The 27,018-nt window shown below is 41.1% G+C and overlaps 1 protein-coding gene across 3 annotated transcripts in view; it reads right to left on the bottom strand.

Moving 5' to 3' along the window:
- The window catches only part of TUBGCP2 (tubulin gamma complex component 2), a 362,650-nt gene that overhangs the window by 106,858 nt on the left and 228,774 nt on the right, over positions 1–27,018 (bottom strand). For all 3 annotated transcript variants that reach the window (XM_077259452.1, XM_077259455.1, XM_077259454.1), the window contains exons 12-13: positions 24,044–24,216; positions 16,968–17,096 (exon numbers count right to left, since the gene is read on the bottom strand). In XM_077259452.1, the coding sequence (XP_077115567.1) occupies positions 16,968–17,096; positions 24,044–24,216 (302 nt within the window). The remainder of the gene's footprint in view (positions 1–16,967; positions 17,097–24,043; positions 24,217–27,018) is intronic.

The following is a 27,018-nucleotide window of genomic DNA, read 5'->3' as shown; positions in this document are numbered from 1 at the left end:
ACCGTTGTCATACTCCCCTACTGCTGCTAGCACCTTGTTAGGCCGTCTAGGACACTTAGGATAACTGATCAAGAAGTGGTCAGACTGGCCGCAGTAGAAACATAGACTTTCACGAAGGCGATGCTCCCGGCGCTCATTGAATTCGCGCCTCTGAACGGAATCAATTTGCATAGGCACCTCCTCCACCTCCCGAGATGTTTTACCTGCAGGCTCTTTGGAAGGAAGGGAAAAGTTAGAAGTACGGTTATATGCAACAAGCTTCTCCTGCCTACGCTCAGTAAGGCGAATGTCAATGCGCACACAATGCTGTATAAATGTCTCTAGCTCTTGTGGTGACTCAGAGCGAGCTAGTTCATCTTTTTACAATACTAGACAGACCTGTCATGATCTCCATGGCCAGAGAACTAGCATAAGCCTATATAGGAACAAGCTCTTGGAAGATGGTAACTGTACTGACCATGAACTAAACCTTACCGCACAACTAGAAGTAGCCAGGTAGCATGTCCTACTTTTTATCCCTATATGCCCAGCGCCGGCCGGAGAACTAAATAATGCTAGCAGAGGGAAATATAAGACCTGACTCACCTCTAGAGAAATGCCGAAAAAGGAGACAGAGGCCCCCCACATATATTGGCGGTGATTTTAGATGAAATAACAAACGCAGCAGGAAAATAGTTTTAGCAAATTTGAGGTCCGCTTTCTAGATAGCAGAAGACAGAAAGCACACTTTCATGGTCAGTAGAAAACCCTAACAAAACACCATCCAGAAATTACTTTAGGACTCTGGCATTAACTCATAATACCAGAGTGGCAATTCCTGATCAACAAGAGCTTTCCAGACACAGTAACGAAACTGCAGCTGTGAACTGGAACCAAAAAACAAAAACAAACAAGGACGAAAGTCCAACTTATCTAGTAGATGTCTGGGAGCAGGAACAAGCACAGAGAGGCTTCTGATAACATTGTTGACCGGCAAGCAACTAACAGAGAAGCCAGGTTATATAGCGACACCCAGATCTGATGAGAACAGGTGAACAGGAAAGATGATGACACAAGTTCAATTCCACCAGTAGCCACCGGGGGAGCCCAGAATCCAAATTCACAACAGTACCCCCCCCTCAAGGAGGGGGCACCGAACCCTCACCAGAACCACCAGGGCGATCAGGATGGGCCCTATGAAAGGCACGAACCAGATCGGAGGCATGAACATCAGATGCAGTGACCCAAGAATTATCCTCCTGGCCGTATCCCTTCCACTTGACCAGATACTGGAGTCTCCGTCTGGAAACACGGGAGTCTAGGATTTTCTCCACAACGTACTCCAACTCACCCTCAACCAACACCGGAGCAGGAGGCTCAACGGAAGGCACAACCGGTGCCTCATACCTGCGCAATAACGACCGATGAAAAACGTTATGAATAGAAAAGGATGCAGGGAGGTCTAAACGGAAGGAAACAGGGTTAAGAATCTCCAATATTTTATACGGACCGATGAACCGAGGCTTAAACTTAGGAGATGAGACCCTCATAGGGACAAAACGAGAAGACAACCACACCAAATCTCCAACACAAAGCCGAGGACCAACACGACGGTGACGGTTGGCAAAAAGCGGAGTCTTCTCCTGGGACAACTTCAAATTGTCCATAACCTGCCCCCAGATATGATGCAATCTCTCCATCACCGCATCCACTCCAGGACAATCCGAGGATTCCACCTGACCGGAGGAAAATCGAGGATGGAACCCCGAATTACAGAAAAACGGGGACACCAAGGTGGCAGAGCTGGCCCGATTATTGAGGGCGAACTCCGCCAATGGCAAAAAAGCAACCCAATCATCCTGGTCAGCAGACACAAAACACCTCAGATATGTCTCCAGGGTCTGATTAGTCCGCTCGGTCTGGCCATTAGTCTGAGGGTGAAAAGCAGACGAAAAAGACAAATCTATGCCCATCCTAGCACAGAATGCCCGCCAAAATCTAGACACAAATTGGGTTCCTCTGTCAGAAACGATATTCTCAGGAATACCATGCAAACGAACAACATTTTGAAAAAACAGGGGAACCAACTCGGAAGAAGAAGGCAATTTGGGCAGGGGAACCAAATGGACCATCTTAGAAAAACGGTCACACACCACCCAGATGACAGACATCTTCTGGGAAACAGGCAGATCTGAAATAAAATCCATCGAGATGTGCGTCCAAGGCCTCTTAGGAATAGGCAAGGGCAACAATAATCCACTAGCCCGAGAACAACAAGGCTTGGCCCGAGCACAAACGTCACAAGACTGCACAAAGCCTCGCACATCTCGTGACAGGGAAGGCCACCAGAAGGATCTTGCCACCAAATCCCTGGTACCAAAAATTCCAGGATGACCTGCCAATGCAGAAGAATGCACCTCAGAGATGACTCTACTGGTCCAATCATCAGGAACAAACAGCCTATCAGGCGGACAACGATCCGGTCTATCCGCCTGAAACTCCTGCAAGGCCCGCCGCAGGTCTGGAGAAACGGCTGACAAAATAACTCCATCCTTAAGGATACCTGTGGGCTCAGAGTTGCCGGGTGAATCAGGCTCAAAACTCCTAGAAAGGGCATCCGCCTTAACATTCTTAGAACCCGGTAGGTATGACACCACAAAATTAAACCGAGAAAAAAATAATGACCAGCGCGCCTGTCTAGGATTCAGGCGCCTGGCGGTCTCAAGATAAATCAAATTTTTGTGGTCAGTCAATACCACCACCTGATGTCTGGCCCCCTCAAGCCAATGGCGCCACTCCTCAAACGCCCACTTCATGGCCAAAAGCTCCCGATTCCCAACATCATAATTCCGCTCAGCGGGCGAAAATTTACGGGAAAAGAAGGCACAAGGCCTCATCACGGAGCAGTCAGAACTTTTCTGCGACAACACTGCCCCAGCTCCGATCTCAGAAGCGTCGACCTCAACCTGAAAAGGAAGAGCCACATCAGGCTGACGCAACACAGGGGCAGAAGAAAAACGGCGCTTAAGCTCCTGAAAGGCCTCCACAGCATCAGGGGACCAATTAGCAACATCAGCACCCTGTCTAGTCAAATCGGTCAATGGCTTAACGACATCCGAAAAACCAGAAATAAATCGACGATAAAAGTTGGCAAAGCCCAAAAATTTCTGAAGACTTTTAAGAGAAGAGGGCTGCGTCCAATCACAAATAGCTTGAACCTTGACAGGATCCATCTCAATGGAAGAGGGAGAAAAAATATATCCCAAAAAGGAAATTCTCTGAACCCCAAATACGCACTTAGAACCCTTGACACACAGAGAATTAGACCGCAAAACCTGAAAAACCCTCTTAACTTGCTGGACATGAGAGTCCCAGTCATCCGAAAAAATCAGAATATCATCCAGATACACTATCATAAATTTATCCAAAAAATCGCGGAAAATATCATGCATAAAGGACTGGAAGACTGAAGGGGCATTAGAAAGACCAAAAGGCATCACCAAATACTCAAAGTGGCCCTCGGGCGTATTAAATGCGGTTTTCCACTCATCCCCCTGCCTGATCCGCACCAAATTATACGCCCCACGGAGATCAATCTTAGAGAACCACTTGGCCCCCTTTATGCGAGCAAACAAATCAGTCAACAACGGCAATGGGTATTGATATTTAACCGTGATTTTATTCAAAAGCCGATAATCAATACATGGTCTCAAAGAGCCGTCTTTTTTTGACACAAAGAAAAAACCGGCTCCTAAGGGAGATGACGATGGACGAATATGTCCCTTTTCCAAGGACTCCTTTATATATTCTCGCATAGCAGCATGTTCAGGCACAGACAGATTAAATAAACGACCCTTTGGGTATTTACTACCCGGAATTAAATCTATAGCACAATCGCACTCACGGTGCGGAGGTAGTGAACCCAGCTTGGGTTCTTCAAAGACGTCACGATAATCAGACAGGAACTCAGGGATTTCAGAGGGAATAGATGATGAAATGGAAACCAAAGGTACGTCCCCATGAATCCCCCTACATCCCCAGCTCAACACAGACATAGCTCTCCAGTCAAGGACTGGGTTGTGAGACTGCAGCCATGGCAATCCTAGCACCAAATCATCATGTAGATTATACAGCACCAGAAAACGAATAGTCTCCTGGTGATCCGGATTAATACGCATAGTTACTTGTGTCCAGTATTGTGGTTTATTATTAGCCAATGGGGTGGAGTCAATCCCCTTCAGAGGAATAAGAGTCTCCAAAGGCTCTAAATCATACCCACAACGATTGGCAAAGGACCAATCCATAAGACTCAAAGCGGCGCCAGAGTCGATATAGGCGTCCGTGGTAATAGATGACAAAGAGCAAATCAGGGTCACAGACAAAATAAATTTAGACTGTAAAGTGCCAATGGAAACGGATTTATCAAGCTTTTTAGTACGCTTAGAGCATGCTGATATAACATGAGTAGAATCCCCACAATAGAAACACAACCCATTTTTCCGTCTAAAATTCTGCCGCTCGCTTCTGGACAGAATTCTATCACACTGCATGCTTTCTGGCGTCTTCTCAGTGGACACCGCCAGATGGTGCACTGGTTTGCGCTCCCGCAGACGCCTATCGATCTGAATGGCCATTGTCATGGACTCATTCAGACCCGCAGGCACAGGGAACCCCACCATAACATCCTTAATGGCATCAGAGAGACCCTCTCTGAAAGTAGCCGCCAAGGCACACTCATTCCACTGAGTAAGCACAGACCATTTACGGAATCTTTGGCAGTAAATTTCAGCTTCATCTTGCCCCTGCGATAGGGACATCAAAGTTTTTTCTGCCTGAAGTTCCAAATGAGGTTCCTCATAGAGCAACCCCAAGGCCAGAAAAAACGCATCCACATTGCGCAACGCAGGATCCCCTGGTGCCAATGAAAAAGCCCAGTCTTGAGGGTCGCCGCGGAGCAAGGAAATCACAATCCCAACCTGCTGTGCAGGGTCTCCAGCAGAACGAGATTTCAGGGACAAAAATAACTTGCAATTATTTCTAAAATTCTGAAAGCCAGATCTATTCCCTGAGAAGAATTCCGGCAAAGGAATTCTCGGCTCTGATACCGGAGCATGAACAACAAAATCTTGCAAACTTTGTACTTTCATGGCGAGATTATTCAAACCTGCAGTTACACTCTGAAGATCCATTATAGACAGGTGCACACAGAGCCATTCAAAGATTAGAAGGAGAGAGAAAAAAAAAAGAAAGACTGCAGCATAGACAGACTGGCAAGTGATCCAATTAAGAGCACAAAAAAAAAAAAAAAAAACTCTCAGCAGACTTCTTATTTCTCTCCTTTCTCAGCCAAGGATTTTAACCCTTTAGTGGGCCGGTCAAACTGTCATGATCTCCATGGCCAGAGAACTAGCATAAGCCTATATAGGAACAAGCTCTTGGAAGATGGTAACTGTACTGACCATGAACTAAACCTTACCGCACAACTAGAAGTAGCCAGGTAGCATGTCCTACTTTTTATCCCTATATGCCCAGCGCCGGCCGGAGAACTAAATAATGCTAGCAGAGGGAAATATAAGACCTGACTCACCTCTAGAGAAATGCCGAAAAAGGAGACAGAGGCCCCCCACATATATTGGCGGTGATTTTAGATGAAATAACAAACGCAGCAGGAAAATAGTTTTAGCAAATTTGAGGTCCGCTTTCTAGATAGCAGAAGACAGAAAGCACACTTTCATGGTCAGTAGAAAACCCTAACAAAACACCATCCAGAAATTACTTTAGGACTCTGGCATTAACTCATAATACCAGAGTGGCAATTCCTGATCAACAAGAGCTTTCCAGACACAGTAACGAAACTGCAGCTGTGAACTGGAACCAAAAAACAAAAACAAACAAGGACGAAAGTCCAACTTATCTAGTAGATGTCTGGGAGCAGGAACAAGCACAGAGAGGCTTCTGATAACATTGTTGACCGGCAAGCAACTAACAGAGAAGCCAGGTTATATAGCGACACCCAGATCTGATGAGAACAGGTGAACAGGAAAGATGATGACACAAGTTCAATTCCACCAGTAGCCACCGGGGGAGCCCAGAATCCAAATTCACAACACAGACCCCTTTTAAAAATAGGCAATTGTGCATAACTGTCCCAATTGGTATCTACCGCTAATCTCCTGAATTCAGTAGCATACTCAATAACAGAACGTTTTGCCTGGCGTAAAGACAATAAAGCAGATTCAGCGGTTGTACGGCGATTAGGATCATCAAACATTAATGCCATAGCGGCCAAGAAATCATCCAAGTTATTTAACCGTGGGTCACGAGACTCAATCATCGGATTCGCCCAGGCGAGCGCTCGTGCGGTCAGCAGCATTATTACACACAATACTTTGGATCTATCAATAGGAAAACGGTCAGCATGCACATCAAAATATAGCGTACATTGATTCACAAAGCCATGAAATTTGTCGCGATCACCATTAAATCTGAATGGAGGCAACTTAGGTGGGCTATCTGGTGGCGGTTGCCCAGAGGGAAAAGTCGCTTGTGCAGCTATTTGCGTGCTTATGTCCTGAAAAGCCCGTCCATACTAGGACTCTATGCCAGCAAGTTTGTTTTCCTGGGCTGCGATGCGGTTGCTTAACCCCTTCACCCCAAAGCCTGTTTTCACCTAAGTGACACGGCCAATTTTTACAATTCTGACCACTGTCACTTTATGAGGTCATAACTCTGAAACGCTTCAACGGATCCTGGTGATTCTGAGATTGTTTTCTCGTGACATATTGTACTTTATGATAGTGGTAAAACTTCTTCGATATGACTTGCATTTATTTGTGAAAAAAACTGAAATTTGTCGAAAATTATGAAAATTTAGCAATTTTCAAATTTTTCGTTTTTATGCCCTTAAATTAGAGAGTTATATCACATAATATAGTTAATAAACAACATTTCCCACATGTCTGCTTTACATCAGCACAATTTTGGAAACATAATTTTTTTTTGTTAGGGAGTTATAAGGGTTAAAAGTTGACCAGCGATTTCTCATTTTTGCAACAAAATTTGCAAAACCATTTTTTTACGGACCACCTCACACTTGAAGTGACTTTGAGGGGTCTACATGACAGAAAATGTCCAAAAGTGACACCATTCTAAAAACTGCACCCCTCAAGGTACTCTAAACCACATTCAAAAAGTTTATTAACCCTTCAGGTGCTTCACAGGAATTTTTGGAATGTTTAAAAAAAATTGAACATTTAACTTTTTTTTCACAAAATTTTTACTTCAGATCCAATTTGTTTTATTTTACCAAGGGTAACAGGAGAAATTGGACCAAAAAAGTTGTTGTACATTTTGTCCTGAGTACGCTGATACCCCACATGTTGGGGTAAACCATTGATTGGGCACATGGCAGAGCTCGGAAGGGAAGAAGCGCCATTTGACTTTTCAATGCAAAATTGGCTGGAATTGAGATCGGAACCCATGTCGTGTTTGGAAAGCCCCTGACGTGCCTAAACAGTGGAAACCCCCACAAGTGACACCATTTTGGAAAGTAGACCCTCTAAGGAACTAATCTAGATGTGTGGTGAGCACTTTGAACCTCCAAGTGCTTCACATAAGTTTATAATGTAGAGCCGTAAAAAAAATTAATATTAATTTTCACAAAAAATGATCTTTTTGCCCCAAATTTTTTATTTTTCCAAGGGTAGCAGGATAAATTGGACCCCAAAAGTTGTTGTGCAATTTGTCCTGAGTACGCTGATACTTCATATATGGGGATAAACCACTGTTTGGGCGCATGGCAGAGCTCGGAAGGGAAGGAGCGCCATTTGACTTTTCAATGCAAAATTGGCTGGAATTGAGATCGGAACCCATGTCGTGTTTGGAGAGCCCCTGCCGTGCCTAAACAGTGGAAACCCCCACAAGTGACACCATTTTGGAAAGTAGACCCTCTAAGGAACTAATCTAGATGTGTGGTGAGCACTTTGAACCTCCAAGTGCTTCACAGAAGTTTATAATGTGGAGCCGTAAAAAAAAATTAATATTAATTTTCACAAAAAATGATCTTTTTGCCCCAAATTTTTTATTTTCCCAAGGGTAGCAGGATAAATTGGACCCCAAAAGTTGTTGTGCAATTTGTCCTGAGTACGCTGATACTTCATATATGGGGATAAACCACTGTTTGGGCGCATGGCAGAGCTCGGAAGGGAAGGAGCGCCATTTGACTTTTCAATGCAAAATTGGCTGGAATTGAGATCGGAACCCATGTCGTGTTTGGAGAGCCCCTGACGTGCCTAAACAGTGGAAACCCCCACAAGTGACACCATTTTGGAAAGAAGACCCCCTAAGGAACTTATTTAGATGTGTGGTGAGCACTTTTAACCCCCAGTTGTTTCACTAAAGTTTAGAATGTAGCGCTGTGAAAATCAAAAAATCATTTTTTCTTTCCACAAAATGATGTTTTAGCCAGCAATTTTTTTTCCCCCAAGGGTAACAGGAGAAATTGGACCACAAAAGTTATTGTCCAATTTGTCCTGAGTACGCTGATACCCCATACATTGGGGGGAACCACTGTTTGGGCGCACGGCAGAGCTCGGAAGGGAAGGAGCACCGTTTGAAATGCAGACTTAGATGGATTGGTCTGCAGGTGTCATGTTGCATTTGCAGAGCCCCTGATGTACCTAAACAGTAGAAACCCCCCACAAGTGACCCCATATTGGAAACTAGACCCCCCACGGAACTTATCTAGATGTGTTGTGAGAACTTTGAACCAACAAGTGTTTCACTACAGTTTATCACGCAGAGCCGTGAAAATAAAAAATATTTTTTTTTCCACGAAAATTATATTTTAGCCCCCACATTTTTATTTTCCCAAGGGTAACAGGAGAAATTGGACAACAAAAGTTGTTGTCCAATTTGTCCTGAGTACGCTGATACCCCATATATGGGGGGGGGACCACTGTTTGGGCGCACGGCAGAGCTCGGAAGGGAAGGAGCGCCGTTTGAAATGCAGACTTAGATGGATTGGTCTGCAGGTGTCATGTTGCATTTGCAGAGCCCCTGATGTACCTAAACAGTAGAAATCCCCCACAAGTGACCCCATATTGGAAACTAGACCCCCCACGGAACTTATCTAGATGTGTTGTGAGAACTTTGAACCAACAAGTGTTTCACTACAGTTTATCACGCAGAGCCTCGAAAATAAAAAATATATTTTTTTCCACGAAAATTATATTTTAGCCCCCATGTTTTTATTTTCCCAAGGGTAAGGCTGGTTTCACACTTGCGTTTTTATCTGCATGCGTTTTTAAAAAAAACGCATGTGTGAAAAAACGCATGTAATCGCGGTAAAACGCATGCGTTTTTATAGAAAAACACAAGAAAACAAGAAAAAACCAAAAAACCCTAACCCTAACCCTACCCCTACCCCTAACCTGAAATACGTGGCACTGAAATACGTGGCACTGAAATACGTTTATATACGTATATACGTATATACGTATATAAGTGCCACGATATTTCAGTGGCCACGTATATAAGTGCCACGTATATAAGTGCCACGTATATAAGTGCCACGTATATAAGTGCCACGTATATAAGTGCCACGTATTTCATGTACATGCCAAGATATTTAAGTGCCACGTATTTAAGTGCCACGTATTTAAGTGCCACGTATTTAAGTGCCACGTATTTAAGTGCCACGCATTTCACGTAAATGCCACGATATTTCAGTGCCACGTATTTCACTGAAATATCGTGGCACTTAAATACGTGGCACTGAAATATCGTGGCACTGAAATACGTGGCACTGAAATACGTGGCACTGAAATACGTGGCACTGAAATACGTGGCACTATGACTGTCAGAAAATGTTCATTAAACGGTTAGGGATGAGTTTAGGGTTAGGGTTTGGATCCCTTTATCACCTTGATGGTGGTGGGTGACTTTTCAGTGTGTGTTCTGGTTTTTTTCTATAAAAACGCATGCGTTTTTAACGCAAACAAACGCGTTGAGATCGGACGCCATGTCGCGTTTGGAGAGCCCCTGATGTGCCTAAACAGTGAAAACTCCCCAAATCTAACTGAAACCCTAACCCCAACCCTAACCCTAGTCCTAACCCTAGCGCTACTTTCACACTAGCGTTTTTTTGCATACGTCGCAATGCGTCGTTTTGGCGAAAAAACGCATCCTGCAAAGTCATCTGCAGGATGCATTTTTTCCCCATAGACTAACATTAGCGACGTATTGACACACGTCGCAAGCGTCGTGCGACGGTTGCGTCGTGTTGTGGCGGACCGCCGGCAGCAAAAAACGTTACATGTAACTTTTTTTGTGCTGACGGTCCACCATTTCCGACCGCGCATGCGCGGCTGGAACTCCGCCCCCACCTCCCCGCACCTCACAATGGGGCAGCGGATGCGTGGAAAAACAGCATCCGCTGCCCCCGTTGTGCGGCGCTTGCACAGTATGCGTCGGTATGTCGGGCCGACGCAGCGCGACGGCCCCGTACCGACGCTAGTGTGAAAGTAGCCTAACGGGAAAATGGAAATAAATATATTTTTTAAAATGTTATTATTTTTCCCTAACTAAGGGGGTGATGAAGGGGGATTTGATTTACTTTTATAGCGTTTTTTGGGCGGATTTTTATGATTGGCAGCCGTCACACACTAAAAGACGCTTTTTATTGCAAAAAATAGTTTTTGCGTTACCACATTTTGAGAGCTATAATTTTTCCATATTTTGGTCCACAGAGTCATGTGAGGTCTTGTTTTTTGCGGGACGAGTTGACGTTTTTATTGGTACCATTTTCGGGTACATGACATTTTTTGATCGCTTTTTATTCCGATTTTTGGGAGGCGGAATGAACAAAAACCAGCAATTCCTGAAATTCTTTTAGGGGGTGCGTTTATACCGTTCCGCGTTTGGTAAAAAGGATAAAGCAGTTTTATTCTTCGGGTCAGTACGATTACAGCGATACCTCATTTATGTAATTTTTTTATGTTTTGGCGCTTTTACACAATAAAAACTATTTTATATAAAAAAATAATTGTTTTTGCATCGCTTTATTCTGAGAGCTATAACTTTTTTATTTTTCTGCTGATCATGCTGTATGGCGGCTTTTTTTTTGCGGGACAAGATGACGTTTTCAGCGGTACCATGGTTATTTATATCCGTCTTTTTGATCGCGTGTTATTCCACTTTTTGTTTGGCGGTATGAGAATAAAGCGTTGTTTTTTGCCTCGTTTTTTTTTTTTTTTTTTTACGGTGTTCACTGAAGGGGTTAACTAGTGATATAGTTTTATAGGTGGGGTCGTTACGGACGCGGCGATACTAAATATGTGTACTTTTATTGTGTGGTGTTTTTTTTATTTAGATAAAGAAATGTATTTATGGGAATATATATATATTTTTTTTCTTTATTTAGGAATTTTTTTATTTTTTTTTTACACGTGGAAAATTTTTTTTTTTACTTTTTTTACTTTGTCCCAGGGGGGGACATCACAGATCGTTGATCAGACAGTGTGCACAGCACTCTGTCTGATCACCGATGTGACAGGCACGTTCCACAGGCTTGCCGGCGCCTGCTATGAGGATTCTCAGCAGACGCCGGCAAGCAGGGTCATCTTATGACCCGGAAGGAGTCCCGCGGCCATCTTGGATCCGGGGACTCCTTCCAGGTCACCGGAGCAGCGCGATCTCATCGCGCTGCTCCGGTGGGAGAGCGCAGGGAGCCCCCGTCCCTGCGCGATCCCCCTCTATGCCGCTGTCACTATTGACAGCGGCATCAGAGGGGTTAAATGCCCGCGATCGGCGACAGCGCCGATCGTGGGCATTGCTGCGGGGTGTCAGCTGTCATATACAGCTGACACCCGCACCCGATCACCGCGGCGCTCAGCGCGAGACCGCGGTGATCGGGGCGCCGTACTAGTACTGCAGCTGTCAGTAATGCAGTGCCGGCAGCGCAGTACTAGTACGGCGCATGTCGGGAAGGGGTTAAGTCCTGCAAAGTCTGTCCAAACACTTGTTGATTGTGTTCAAAGCTTCCAAATTTCTTTTGCAGACCTTCCACATCTTTCTGCAGTGATCTAATTATGGAAAACACCTGCTCTAGTCTGCTTTCTGCAGTCATTGTTCCAGCAGTCTCTTTTTTTTTTTTTTTTTTTAGGCTAGAGTATCCTGTAATAATTATAGGGGATAACTCAGGAGACTCTGCGTGGAACAAGACAACTACAGGACACAGTTTTATAAGTGGTAAAGTCTATATTATCACACAGCGATTCAAACAGGTGCAGAGAGAAACTCAAGTCCACAACACTTGGTGCAAATATCAAATACAGCTCAGCAGTCTATAGGAAACTTCAGAGGAAAAATGCAATCACGCAGAAAGTCTATGAAGCACAATTATTCTTGAGGATACTTGACACGAATAAGTCCTTGCTTAGTCCACAACACAGATAGATATGCTTATAAGGCAGTTCAAATAATATCTTAGCTCAACCAGGGAGGTCTGGGTAATAGTCTCAGGTTCTTGCAGAGCAGAAACAGCTTACATGTCCAGCAAATGCAGATGGAAGCAAACAAGAGCAGCAGATGAAGGAAGATTACTGGAACTGGTGTATGCAGCAGGCACTCAGAGCAGAGTAGCAGGATAACAGGAGCAGGTATATAGCCAGGGAGTCACCAGAGGTCAAGAGCTGGATGCAAGGCAGCATACTCTAGCACAGACTGAAGGCTGGGGTGGAGTTTTATAGCAGGAAGACATAGTTCACATGAGACTAAAGACGCCATCTTGGAAAAGGGCAGTAATGCACAAAAGGTAGTAAAAAATGTTCAGAGTCCTGACAGCCTGGCAGAGCATCAAAAAAGGAGGAAACACAGCGTCTGGTGATGTCCATGAGTTCAAGACTTCAGGCAGTCATTGCCAACAAAGGGTTTTCAACCAAGTACTAAAAATGAACATTTTATTTAAAATTATTTAATCTGTCCAATTACTTTTGGTCCCTTTAAAAACAGGATGGCACATGTTAAGGAGCTGAAACTCCTAAACCCTTCGTCCAATTTTAATTTGGATACCCTCAAATGAAAGCTGAAAGTCTGAACTTCAACTGCATCTGAATTGTTTTGTTCAAAATTTATTGTGGTAATGTCTATAACCAAAATTAGAAAAATGTTGCCTCTGTCCAAATATATATGGACCTTACTGTAGATTTGTTGCGGGAGATTACTTTGCTTTCTTTTTGGAGAGTTTCCCCCTCTTTTTGTTTTGTTTTTGAGGATCTGACCAGAAAAAAATCTTGATTGATCTGATGGGATACCATTCCCCTATCATTCTTCGGTACTAGACTAGTTCTATTAGTGTTCTTATTTAAATGGCCACGATTGTTGTTCATTCCTCCACCACTGGTTTATGGTTGCTGAACATTGGAGGGTCTGTTTTTTTCTCCTCTATTTATCATAAGGGTGCCCTTCCTGCTAATTTTTGCTTGATTACATTTTTTGATTGTTGTTGCAGTCACTTTAGGCTCCTCCCCTGCTAAAATGGTTTCAAGTGGCTCGGTTTCCTCCATATGTAGAGTTAGAGGTATACATCTATTGGTGGAACAAATAGGGGTGTTCATAGGTACAATACATTGGGATTGGGGAATAGATTAAATATTGTCTGGGGTATACGAGCACGTTGGTGTTGCCTTTCTATTATTTGTCGTTTGGTTTAAAGAATTATCCTTGGTTCGGTTGTCCCTTCTATAGGTGGAGACTGGAGTGTACTGTATAGAATTAGAATTTGCATAGATAGAAAATTCCATTGTGCTGTCGTTTTCATAGAAACTGGGCGTTAAATTGTACTCAGCTAGGACTATAAGCTGGTCAGTCCTAGGTATTGTACTGCTAGTTAATGTTGAAGTTAAATTCCTCGAAATAGGAGATTCTGAGGTCCAGCTATGGGGTACGTTATCCCTATGGGATTTCATCATTTTTTTTATTTATGATTTCCTTTTCTTTATCCCTTGGTCTCTGTAAAATACTGTCAGCCAAATCTTGATCTTCCTGTGTAAGATCATAGGATTTAAGTTCTTTAAAGATATTAACAATCTGAGAACAATTTTTTTCCATATTTAGGACACGTTTGTTTATAATGAATTCTAAAGCTCTGAGTGAGAAGCTATGGAACATCTTGTCACATTCTTCCCGAATTCCTAGGTCCCCAAAATCTCTTTTATGTATTATCAGCCATTTTGGGATTATATGGGCCTGTAGGTACTTCTCCACTGATGCTATTTCCCACATGTCTCTCATTTCAATATTTAAAAGTTTTTCCAGAAATTTGAATAAATCTCTAACATGGTAAATTTCGGCTGGGGGAGGATTACTAATTGTGAACCGTTCTTTAACCCCTTCACCCCAAAGCCTTTTTTCAACTTCCTGATCAGGCCATTTTTTTCAATTCTGACCACTGTCACTTTATGAGGTCATAACTCTGAAACGCTTCAACGGATCCTGGTGATTCTGACATTGTTTTCTCGAGACATATTGTACTTCATGATAGTGGTAAAAGTTCTTCGATTTGAACTGCGTTTATTTGTGGAAAAAAAGGAAATTTGGCAAAAATGTTGAAAATTTAGCAATTTTTAAACTTTTAGTTTTTATGCCCTTAAATTAGAGAGTCATATCATACAAAGTAGATATTAAATAACATTACCCACATGTCTGCTTTACATTAGCACAATTTTGGAAACAATTTGTTTTTGTTATTAAGTTATAAGGGTTAAAAGTTGACCAGCAATTTCTCATTTTTACAACAAAATTTGCAAACCATTTCTTTTTTTAGGGACCACCTCACACTTGAAGTCACTTTGAGGGGTCTATATGAAAGAAAATGCCCAAAAGTGACACCATTCTAAAAACTGCACCCCTCAAGGTACTCAAAACCACATTCAAAAAGTTTATTAACCCTTCATGTGCTTCACAGGAATTTTTGGAATGTTTAAAAAAAATTGAACATTTAACTTTTTTCACAAAATGTTTACTTCAGATCCTATTTGTTTTATTTTACCAAGGGTTAACAGGAGAAATTGGACCACAAAAGTCGCTGTACAATTTGTCCTGAGTACGCCGATACCCCCATATGTGGGGGTAAACCACTGTTTGGGCACATGGCTGAACTCGGAAGGGAAGGAGCGCCATTTGACTTTTCAACACAAAATTTGCTGGAATTGAGATCGGACACCATGTCGCGTTTGGAGAGCCTCTGATATGCCTAAACAGTGGAAACCCCCCACAAGTGACACCATTTTGGAAAGTAGACCTGCTAAGGAACTAATGTAGAGCCATAAAATATATATATATATATATATATATATATATATATATATATATATATATATATATATATATATATATATATATATATATTTTACAAAAAATGATCTTTTCGCCCCAAATTTTTTATTTTCCCAAGGGTAACAGGACAAATTGGCCCACAAAAGATGTGCAATTTGTCCTGAGTACGCTGATACCCCACAAATGTGTGACTTTCCAAATCAGGTCCTATCAGTTTAATTAAACATATATGGACTAGAATGAAGGAGTATAACCATCTCAAGGAGGATAACAAGGAAATGGATAGCATGTGACTTAAATATGAGTGTCTGAGGAAAGGGTCTGAAAACGTATGACCATGTGATATTTTGTTTTTCTTTTTTTTAGTAAAATTCCAAAAATTTCTACATTTGTTTTTTTTTTTCAGTCAAGATGGGGTGCAGAGTGCACATTAATGAGAAAACAAATGAACTTTTTTGTATTTACCAAATGGCTGCAATGAACAAAGAGTGAAACATTTAAAGGCGTCTGAATATTTTCCATACCCACGGTATATATATATTTTTATGCTTTGCTATTTTTAACAGACTAAAAACACTTTTACAAAACTGAATTTGTTTTTCCATCGTCATCTTGCACAATGAGCCATATGAGGGCTTGTTTTTGCGGGACATTATGGCTTTTTTATTTATACCATTTTTACATGACTTTTTGATTGTTTTTTATTCACTTTTTTGTGAGTCTGTATAATGAAAAAGCTATATTTTTGGCAGGTTTTTATTATTTTTATTCACAGCGTTCGCCATACAAAATAAATCACATGACGGCTTTATGGATCTGGTCATTACAGAAGTGGCAATAGCAATTTTCTTGTTTATTTTTGTTTTAATACAATAGCTGAGTTTTGAGTGGTGAAACGACTTTTTCAAGATTTGTGTGCACTTTTTTACCTATTTTATATACCGGTAACTTATTTTTTTACTTTGGAACGTGAGTTTTTTTTTATTTTTTTTTATCTTTTGTCTCATACACTGCAGTGCATGAGACTTGTACTGCACTCATTCTTGTACTCATACTGCACTCTCTGTATGAGACTTGTCAGTGTCTCACTGACTGTGAGATCCAGCTTATAACTGAATTTCACAGGCCACCGTACCCTGGGGCAATCACATCACCTGAGGGTACCATGGTTACCATCAGCATCCATGATTCTCATTGCAGGGGTCTGATGGTTACAAAGTGGGTCTTTAACCCCCTTTTAAACAATTGAATACAGCTGTTGCTACTGAAAGCGGTATTTAAGGAGTTAATCAGGCTTAACTTATTCCAAAACTGTCCTGGGGAGATACCGCTGGATGACAGCTGGCATGTGTACAGTGGTCATCTGTAGGAATATCATCAGACAGGCGGCGCTATAGGCTTATTACCAATTGCAGTTTTAAAATGAAGATGAGGGACCCCTTAAAGACAACCACTTTAATGCATATTGAAGGTTATTATGGGGTTAAGACAGCATTAAAATATAATATAAAAATAAATAATGCAAAAAAAAAAAACTGGTCTGAACAATGAGGTGTTGTGGCTATAAGTTCATACAACATTGATCAAATCAGCTACATTTTTGATAAACATATAAATTTAATTTATCATTTATATTTATTTAGCACACTTACCATTTGGCAGAATGCAACGAGAATCGTTTGGCAGCTTTGTTACTGATCCACACATTGCAGAGTAGTCTCTCCACATGCTTGCAATAGAACAAGTGTCGGAAAAGCATCTGGTAACGTGTAAGGGCCTTTCTGAAATTGGAAAAAGATATTTTTTGTTTTAATTAAAATTATGAAGTCAAACATCATAATTTTCCCAATGATAGAAGATTGACGTCAAATACAGTCATGGCCAAAAGTTAGCAGCCTTGAAATTGTTTCAGAAAATTAAGTATTTCTCCTACAAAATTATTGCAATTCCGCATGTTTTGTTATACACGTTTCCTTTGTGCATATTGGAAAAACAACAAAAAAAAGAGAAAAAAGGCAAATTATAATACATAATTTCACACAAAACCCCAGAAATGAGCTGGGCAAAACTGTTTGCACCTTTCCAAAATTGTGGAAACAACTTTGTTTCAAGCATGTGCTGCTCATTCAATCTCACCTGTGGCAAATATCATCAAAATCACACCTAAAACCAGATAAAATGGGGAAAAAGGAGAACATGACTCAATCTTTGTTTTGCAATTTAAGCATGGAGAAGGAAAAGAACAGTACTGTCTGAAGACTTGTAAAACAAAACTGTTGAAAAAACTCAACAATCTCAAGGTTCAAAGTCCATCTCCAGGCCAGAGATGTTTTTGTTCCTTTGTCCAAGGTTGCACAACATAATCAATAAGTTTATAACTCATAACTCATGCCACGGTAGCTAATCTTCCTGGATGTTGATGGCAGAGAATAACTGTTAAAGGGTGGCAATACAAGTTACAAAGAAATTCAAGCTATCCTTCAGGCTCAGGATGCATCAGTGTTAGCACAAACTATCTGTCGACATTTGAATTAAATGAAACGCTATGGCAAGACACCTGTAATGTGCTGCTGAGTGAACTACAAGTTTCAGACACTCTAAGGAAGGGCTGCTGAGTGGAGAGAGGGCTGTTAAGTCCGAGGCTGCAAATAAGTCCATAGCTAAACATAATTTCATAGCTTAACACAAGAGCATAGTTTTCTGCCTTTCTTACTAGCTTCAATTGTTTATTTTTTCTGCTTTTATCTGTACAGTTATCCCCATTGAATGTGCTCCATGGACAATGCTACCAGGTGTGCATCTTGTGAGATGTATGCATGCCTTGAACAGCCGTTTGAGGGTGAATATGTCTGCACTCGATGCAAGCAAGTTACATGTTTGGAAGCCCAGGTAATGGATCTACACTCACTGGCCACTTTATTAGGTACACCTGTCCAACTTCTTGTTAACACTTAATTTCTAATCAGCCAATCACATGGCGGCAACTCAGTCCATTTAGGCATGTAGACATGGTCAAGACAATCTCCTGCAGTTCAAACCGAGCATCAGTATGGGGAAGAAAGGTGATTTGAGTGCCTTTGAACGTGGCATGGTTGTTGGTGCCAGAAGGGCTGGTCTGAGTATTCCAGAAACTGCTGATCTACTGGGATTTTCACGCACAACCATCTCTAGGGTTTACAGAGAATGGTCCGAAAAAGAAAAAAAATCCAGTGAGCGGCAGTTCTGTGGGCGGAAATGCCTTGTTGATGCCAGAGGTCAGAGGAGAATGGGCAGACTGGTTCGAGCTGATAGAAAGGCAACAGTGACTCAAATCGCCACCCGTTACAACCAAGGTAGGCCTAAGAGCATCTCTGAACGCACAGTGCGTCGAACTTTGAGGCAGATGGGCTACAGCAGCAGAAGACCACACCGGGTACCACTCCTTTCAGCTAAGAACAGGAAACTGAGGCTACAATTTGTACAAGCTCATCGAAATTGGACAGTAGAAGATTGGAAAAACGTTGCTTGGTCTGATGAGTCTCGATTTCTGCAGCGACATTCGGATGGTAGGGTCAGAATTTGGCGTAAACAACATGAAAGCATGGATCCATCCTGCCTTGTATGGAGCATCTTTGGGATGTGCAGCCGACAAATCTGCGGCAACTGTGTGATGCCATCATGTCAATATGGACCAAAATCTCTGAGGAATGCTTCCAGCACCTTGTTGAATCTATGCCACGAAGAATTGAGGCAGTTCTGAAGGCAAAAGGGGTCCAACCCGTTACTAGCATGGTGTACCTAATAAAGTGGCCGGTGAGTGTAAATGTGCAGCTGGCAACACTCAGGAGCGTTGCAAACCTGGAGAGGAGTATATAGCTCACTGAGCTTCCGCTGGCTGGGGCCAGTAACATGGAGGAGGGTGGAAATAGGGAAGATCATGAAAGAGAAGTAAGTGACTAGGTAAATGTTACAAGAAGGAGTAGGGGGAAAAGTGGAAGGGAGCCAAGTCCTGATCTGGCACAACCTAGTAAATATACATGTTGGGCTGATATTCAGAATGAAAGACCAGGACTGGAATCACTGAAGCAGGACGTTGCTCCTAGCAACCAGGAAAACAGCTGCCGTAAGGAGGGAAATAGGAGTGCAGCTAAGGCCAGACAGATGTTGGTGGTAGAGACTCTATAATTAGGCGGACACACAGGGTCATCTGCCGCCGAGACAGTGAATGACTTACAGTATGTTGTCTGCCGGGTGCTCGGATTTGACATATGGCAGATCGGATAGACAGATTGCTGGGTGGGGCTGGGGAAAAGCCAGCGGTCATGGTACACATCGGTACCAATGACAAAGTTAGAGAGGTGGAAGGTCCTTAAGAATGATTTCAGGGAACTAGGAGCAAAGCTGAAGGCCAGGACCTCCAAGGTAATGTTTTCAGAAATACTGCCAGTGCCACAAGCGTCACTAGATAGGCAGCAGAAGCTTAGGGAGATAAATAAGTGGCTTAGAAACTGGTGCAGGAAGGGTTTTGGTTCATGAAGAACTGGGCCGACTTCTCTGTTGGCTACGTGTTCTACAGTAGGGACGGGCTGTATTTCAATGGGGAGGGTGCAGCTGTTCTTGGGGAAAAATGGTAAGACGGATGGAGGAGCTATTAAACTAGGATCTGGGGGAGAGAGGATAGTTGTGCTAATAAGGTGATATATACAGTAGACAGAGTGAGGCAGTAGGGGTAAATGAGGATTTTTTTTGGGTGGCTGGGGTATGCAAGGGAAGTAGGGAGCTGAGTAGGAGTAACACATGTGCTATTAATATTAAATGTCTGCTGGCAAATGCAAGTATAGCAAGCAAAATTAATGAACTGGAAATTCTTATGACGGACACAGAATTAGATGTGGTGGGCATTACGGAAACCTAGCTTGACGAGAGCCCTGACTGGGTAACAAACGTAGAGAGTTACACTACATTTAGAAAGGACAGGAAAGAAAAAAGGTGGAGAGGTGTGCATCATCTGAAGACATTGGGGGGAGTTACAGCAATGTAGAGTCACTAAGGGTAAATGTACATGGGGAAGGCAATAATGGAAAGCTGCTAATTGGAGTTTGCTGCAAGCCTCCTAATATAGCTTAACAGGTAGAACATTAAATGCTGCAGCAAATTAAAAAGGCAGCATCAGTAAAAGGATTCTTAAAATGGGGGATTTTAACTATCTAGACATTCAATGGGACATAGAATCTTCTGGTTGTGCTAAAAGCTACAATTTCTTATCCATAGTTCAGGACAGTTATCTCTTTCTCAGCTGGTAGATGAACCAACCAGGGAAGGTAATCTGCTGGATCTGGTTCTGTCAAATAGACCAGATACAATTTCAGAACTGCAGGTCAGGGAGCATTTGGGAAGCAGTGACATAACATGGTAAGTTTCACTGTAATTTTCAATGAAACATTCAAAAGTTCAAAAGGGAAAATTCCAAAAACTGGAACTTTAAGAAAGCTGATTTCAACAAATTAAAGAAAGAGCTTAATAGTATAGACTGGGTCAACGTCATGGTAACTGGGGATAACAAACATAAATGGGGAATTTTTAAGGAAATTTTACTAGAATCCTGCAGAAAACATATACCCTCTGGTAATAAAATGTCAAGGAATGAAAAGAAACCATTATGGATGAACAGGACAATACAAAGTTTAATAAGACAAAAACAAAGGACATTCCAAATCTTGAAAGCCTAGAACACTGAAATAGCATTTCAGGAGAATAAATATCTAAATAAGAAATGTAAAAATGAAATCAAGCTAGAAAAGTTATCCGCAGAGAAACAAATCGCCAACGACATTAAAATAAATCCAAACATTTTTACAAAAACATCAATGCCAAAAAGAAAATAGATGGTATCGACCCCTTAAAAGATGATAATAAGAGCATAAAGAAAATGCTGAGATATTAAACAGGCACTTTCATCCTTGTTTACCAATGAACAGTCTATTACAGGGATCATTCAACAAGGCAAAAATCAAAATTCACAACCTAATATAACTAGTTTAGCACAAAAAGAAATGCATCTGCGTCTGAGCAATTTGAACATCAACAAATGTCCCGGCCCAGCTGGCATCCATCCACGGATACTGAGGGAATTGAGTTCAATAAATGAGAGATCACTGTATCTCATACTGCTAGACTCTCTTGTAACAGGGGTGGTGACACAGGATTGGAGGATGGCTAACATGGTACCAATATTTAAGAAAAGGTAAGAAGGTGGATCAAGGCAACTACCGTCCAGTAAGCCTGACATCAGTAGTGTGCAAAATTTTTGAGGGCACTATAAAAGATGACCTGCAGAAATAGATTGCAAAAAATAATACAATAACTGACAACCAGAAAGGATTCATGAAGAATAAGTCGTGTCTAATTAACATGTTGGGTTTCTATGAGGAGGCGAGTGTAAATCTGGATGTAGGTAATGCAGCAGACATGATTTCTCTGGACTTTGCAAAGGCATTTGATATAGTTCCACATAATAGCCTTATACAGAAGCAAGGACTGGGGGAAACTATATGCAGATGGGTATGGAATTGGCTAAATGACAGGAAACAAAGTTGTCATAAATGGTAAGTTTTCTAAATGGGACATAGTCAGCAGTGGTGTACCACAGGAATCTGTGCTAGGACCGGTTCTTTTTAATCTGTTTATGCAATGACCTTGTGCATGGGATTGAGAGCAAAGTGTCAGTCTTTTCTGATGACACCAAACTATGTAGGATATTAAAATCAGACGTTGACTATTAAACTATTGTAAAACGATCTGAATAAGATGACTTAATGGGCAAACACTTGGCAAATGAGATTTAATGTTGATAAATGTAAAGTAATGCACGTAAGACAAAGTAATCCTATTGCTGCATATACATTAAATGGGAGTCTACGTGGGACTACAGATCAAGAGAAGGACTTGGGTATTCTTGTTGCAAGTAAGCCGAGTAGCAGTACTCAATGTCAAGCAGCAGCCGCAAAAGCGAAAAAAGATTTTAGAATGTATAAAAACAGACATAAAATCCCGTGATCCCAACGTACTATTACCCCTTTATAAATCACTGGTGAGGCCACATCTAGAACATGGGATCCAGTTTTGGGCTCCACATTTTAAAAAGGATGTTCAGAAGTTAGAGTCAGTTCAAAGACAGGCAACTAGATTATTACAAGAGATGGAAGGCCTCTCATATGAGGAGAGTTTGGGAAAATTGGGCTTCTTTAGCTTAGAAAAAAGACACCTCAGTGGAGATCCCATTTACATGTATAAATATCTGTGTGGCCAATAGAAAACACTGGCACATGACGTATTCCTTTCAAAAACCATACTGAGGACTAAGGGGTAATCATTACAGGTGGAAGAAAGGCGATTCCAGCAGCTAAACAGGAAAGGTTATTTACAGTTAGAGCAGTCAGACTGTGGAATGCCCTACCACAGGAGGTAGTATTGACACTGCAACAGCTTTTATAAAAGGGCTGGACAATTTCCTTGATACACATAACATTGCGGGTTATAGATAATTTAGTGACAAAATGTACAATTGGTGGAGAAAGGTTGAAAAAAGACCTAGGTTCATCAAGTTTAACCTATGTAACTATGCAAGAACCCCAGGAGAACCCCACTGCTGACATAGAAACATAAAAATGCCAGACTCCAGCTTGCCAAAAATGTACGTGAGTATGTCAAAATCCTTCTGGGAAAACATCTTGTGGACAGATGAAAACAAGCTTTATGGTAAAGCACATCATTCTACCATTTACAAAAAATGGAATGAGGCCTGCAAAAAAAGAACAGTACCTACAGTCAAATATCATGGTGATACAAAGATATTTTGGGGCTGTTTTGCTGCCTCTAGCACTGAATGCATTGAGTGTGAGCAAGGAATCATGAAATCTGAAGATTACCAAAGGATTTTAGGTTGCAATGCAGTGCCCAGTGATAGAAAGCTTGCGTTCTAGGTCATGAGACTTACAGCAGGACAATCACCCCAAACATACTTCAAGAATCACCCAGAAATAAATGTAAATAAAGCGCTAGAAAGTTCTGAAGGGGCCTTCAATAAGTTCGGATCTAAATTCCTTTAAAACACATGTGGAAAGATCTTCAAATTGCTGTTGAGAGAAGGCACCCTTCAAATATGAGAGACCAGGGGCAGTTTGCAAAAGAAGAGTGGTCCAAAATTACAGCTGAAGGGTGTAAGAAGCTTGTTGATGGTTACAGAAAGTGATTCATTGTAGTGGTTTATGCCATAAGCTGTACAACTAAATATTACATTGAGGTGCCAACAATTTACTTTGGCACAATTTTGGAGTTTTGTGTAAGATTAGGTCCAATTTGCCTTTATTTCTCAGGATTTTTGTGTTGTTCAAATACACACAAAGATAATAAACATGTAAATAACAAAGCATGTGTAATTGCCACAATTTTTTATGGCATAAATCAGTCATTTTCTGAAACAACTTCATGAGTGCCAACACTTTCGGTCATGACTGTATATGCTGTACTTATTTTTGGAAAAGCAAAATTCTATAAGTAACTAATTCTATAACTAATCTTGATCCTATTCTAATAAAAAAAAAAATCATGAGTATTATTTTGACTAGTAAGCCACTGTTTTTTCATATGTGTCACGGTCCTTCCACAGCTGGGACCCACTCCATTTGGCCTTAAACATACAGATAATTTTACTATTTTTTCTCTTTAGTGTAGATGTAGAATAGCCTACCTGTTAATTATTAGTGAAAGAGGCCATTTGACAATATAATCAAAGGAGAAAGCTTCCAATCCACTTAGTGCAAGTTCAGTTGGATCATTATTAATTAAAACTTTTTCTTGCTGTGTTTCAATGGCAAGGACACGTAGCAGTTGTGTGACGAGATCATGTGGCATAAGCTCAATCTTAAGGGAAATAAGAGCAAATCAGCAAATTATAAAAAAAATTATACCATGTGAATACAAATATAAAATAAAACAGATAATTGGACTCCCTCTAAGATCATTTCAGAATAAAATGTTATTTTAAAAAAAAAAGCATAGTGTCACATAGCATGATAACGACAAGGATAACGAAAGCGATAACATTAAAAAAAAAAAGCTTTGGACTTTACTAAGTTCACAATCCGTTTAAAATGAATCAGAACAGAATGACAGAAGGTGCACCTTGGCATAGCTGAACAGTTCAGTGCATCTTCCCACCTACATGCTTTTCTTGCATCTCTGCCCTTTTATGGCCCTATAAAGCCTTAGTTGTTAATCAAAGTAGAGAGGGGCAGAAAGAGAGGGAAAATAAGTAGGTGGGAAAGTTCACTTTGGCAGTGCCAAGGTGCACTCAACACCTGTACTTGGTTTAAACAGTCATTCTGTGCTGACAAAATGCCTTTAACATTTTGCATCCCCTTTCCACCACGGTGAATTTACATTTTTGCGCTTTTGCTGTTTTTCCCTTCTGTCTTAACCCTTTTACCCCAGAGTGATTTTCCATTTTTTTCCTCCCCCTCTTTCATGAGCCATAACGTTTTAATTTTTACGTAAATCTAGCCATATGAGGGCTTGTTTTTTGCGGAACGAGTCATGCTTTTCAATGACACCACTGATTTTTTCCACACAGTCCCGGAAAACAAAAAAGAAATTCCATGTGGGTAAGACTGCAAAAAAAGTGCAATTCCACAAATGTTTTTTGTTTTGTTTACTATATGGAATATTTGTTCCCAGGTCACTAGGAAAGATACCATGCACATATAGATTCTTTTTTATTTAAGTGGTAAAAAATAAAGTTTTTGCATCTGTCGTAATTTTTTAAAAACATGTGGCATTTCAGTTTTTCGGGATCTGCTGGTTGGGTGATGGCTTTTTTTTGCGCACTGAGCTGATTTATTTATATGAAAACAGAACACATTTACATGTCATGCAATTTTTCAGAGTATCAGTTGCTTGAAAATGTACATAGTATACATCACAGGAATACCTTCAAGACAATCAATTTCTCATTCTCACCATTTTGTATGTTATTTTACTCATTTACATAGGGCCATTAATTCCACAGAGCTTTACAGACATTATTGGTACTGCCCCCGATGGGGCTCACAATCTAAATTTACATTGTCTCAGCAATACTTTAACTCAAAGAACTGTATGTAACAAAGAAGAAACAACTTCCTATCAAAAAACATTTTCTTCCTAGATCTTCATAGCTCCCAAAATCTTCATAACTATACCATAAAAAACTCCATCAACTGTGATATTTCTGATTGTGTATAACTCTGTGTTCAATAAAGGTTATCCATTTTCTGAAAAAAAACTTTTTTCTTTAAGTTTTTCAGTTTCCAATTTATCATGTAACATCAGCATTTTCAATGTGTCTGTTACTTATGATAATTTTGGAATCTGTTTTTCCAGCCAGAGTCTGAGAATACATATTTTAACTACCAAAAGAATTGTAGGCACAGTATTAGGTATTGATGTGTGTCTTGCTTTGGAATTATTTTTTAAATTAATAAATTGGAACAAACAAGAATGTGAGGTTTTGGGAATATCTATTTTCCAGATTCTATATAAGCTATGGAGTCTTCCCAAAATCTTTGTATGGCCGATGTCACACTTGCAACTGCAATGTGAGAAACTTGCGCGAGTCTCTCTCCTCAATACCCGGCACTGCCCTGGCAATATGGACCGGAACATTCAGCTGCATAGAAATACATGCAGCTGCACATTCGGGTCCCGAGTGTCGGTGGCAGTGCCAAGTACTGAGGTGAGAGACTCACGCGGGTTTCTCGCATTGCCATTGCAAGTGTGACACCGGCCGATGTGAGAGCATTCCCATATACTATGCCATCAATTTGCTTTCTGAAGATTACATTAAGGATAGCCTTTAACAAAGTGAATTGGAGCATTGCGATATGATAAATTAAAAGAATATACTAAATTAGGTATAAGTTTATAATGGATTTCTCTCATTGATCGCTTATTACTTTTCTTATTTTTTTTCCAATATTGTTAATATTTTATCATATAATTTTGCATCTTCAATAACCTTTCCCCATTTACTGAATAAATTTGTTTTCCATGTGATCTATGTTTGACTACGTAAAGGACCATTCCTGAACCCATTAGAATATCAAAGTTGCCTTTTTTTCTGCTTTTCCCAGATTTTTTATTAGTGAATTATAATGACTAGCTGTTTGTGTACATTGTAGGTAATGGGTGAGTTCCTAAATTATATTTAGAGTAAAAAAGATCCAAAATATGTCAGTTCATGTAAGACTTGCATGTGTCCATCTGGCTGTGATAAAATAAGAGAATGTCATCAGAAAAGCATCCTATTTTAATTTCGTTACTACCCACCATTATACCCGAAAAACAGTTTGAAACCAACAGGTGTGGAGCTAATGGCTCGATGGCTAAATCAAACAATACAGGCGAAAGTGGACATCCCTGTCTCATCCCTTTTTTTTTTTTTTACTTTTGCCATGCTTCTAGAAGCTGGCACAATGCGATCGGCTCATCAGATCGCTGCTATGCAACAGAAATGCAGGTGTGCTATGAGCGCCGACCACAGGGGGGCGCTCACAGCAGGCCAGCATCAGTCGTTGAGACCTCTATGGTTACCATTCTGATCCATCGCTGACCCCCGATCATGTGACGGGGGTCGGCGATGCACTCATTTCCGGCCGGGCGCGCCAGTTAAATGCTGCTGTCAGTTTG

This window comes from Ranitomeya variabilis, chromosome 4, assembly GCF_051348905.1.
Source record: "Ranitomeya variabilis isolate aRanVar5 chromosome 4, aRanVar5.hap1, whole genome shotgun sequence".
NCBI classification, from domain to species: domain Eukaryota; kingdom Metazoa; phylum Chordata; class Amphibia; order Anura; family Dendrobatidae; genus Ranitomeya; species Ranitomeya variabilis.
This window is presented reverse-complemented; position numbering and strand designations above follow the sequence as displayed.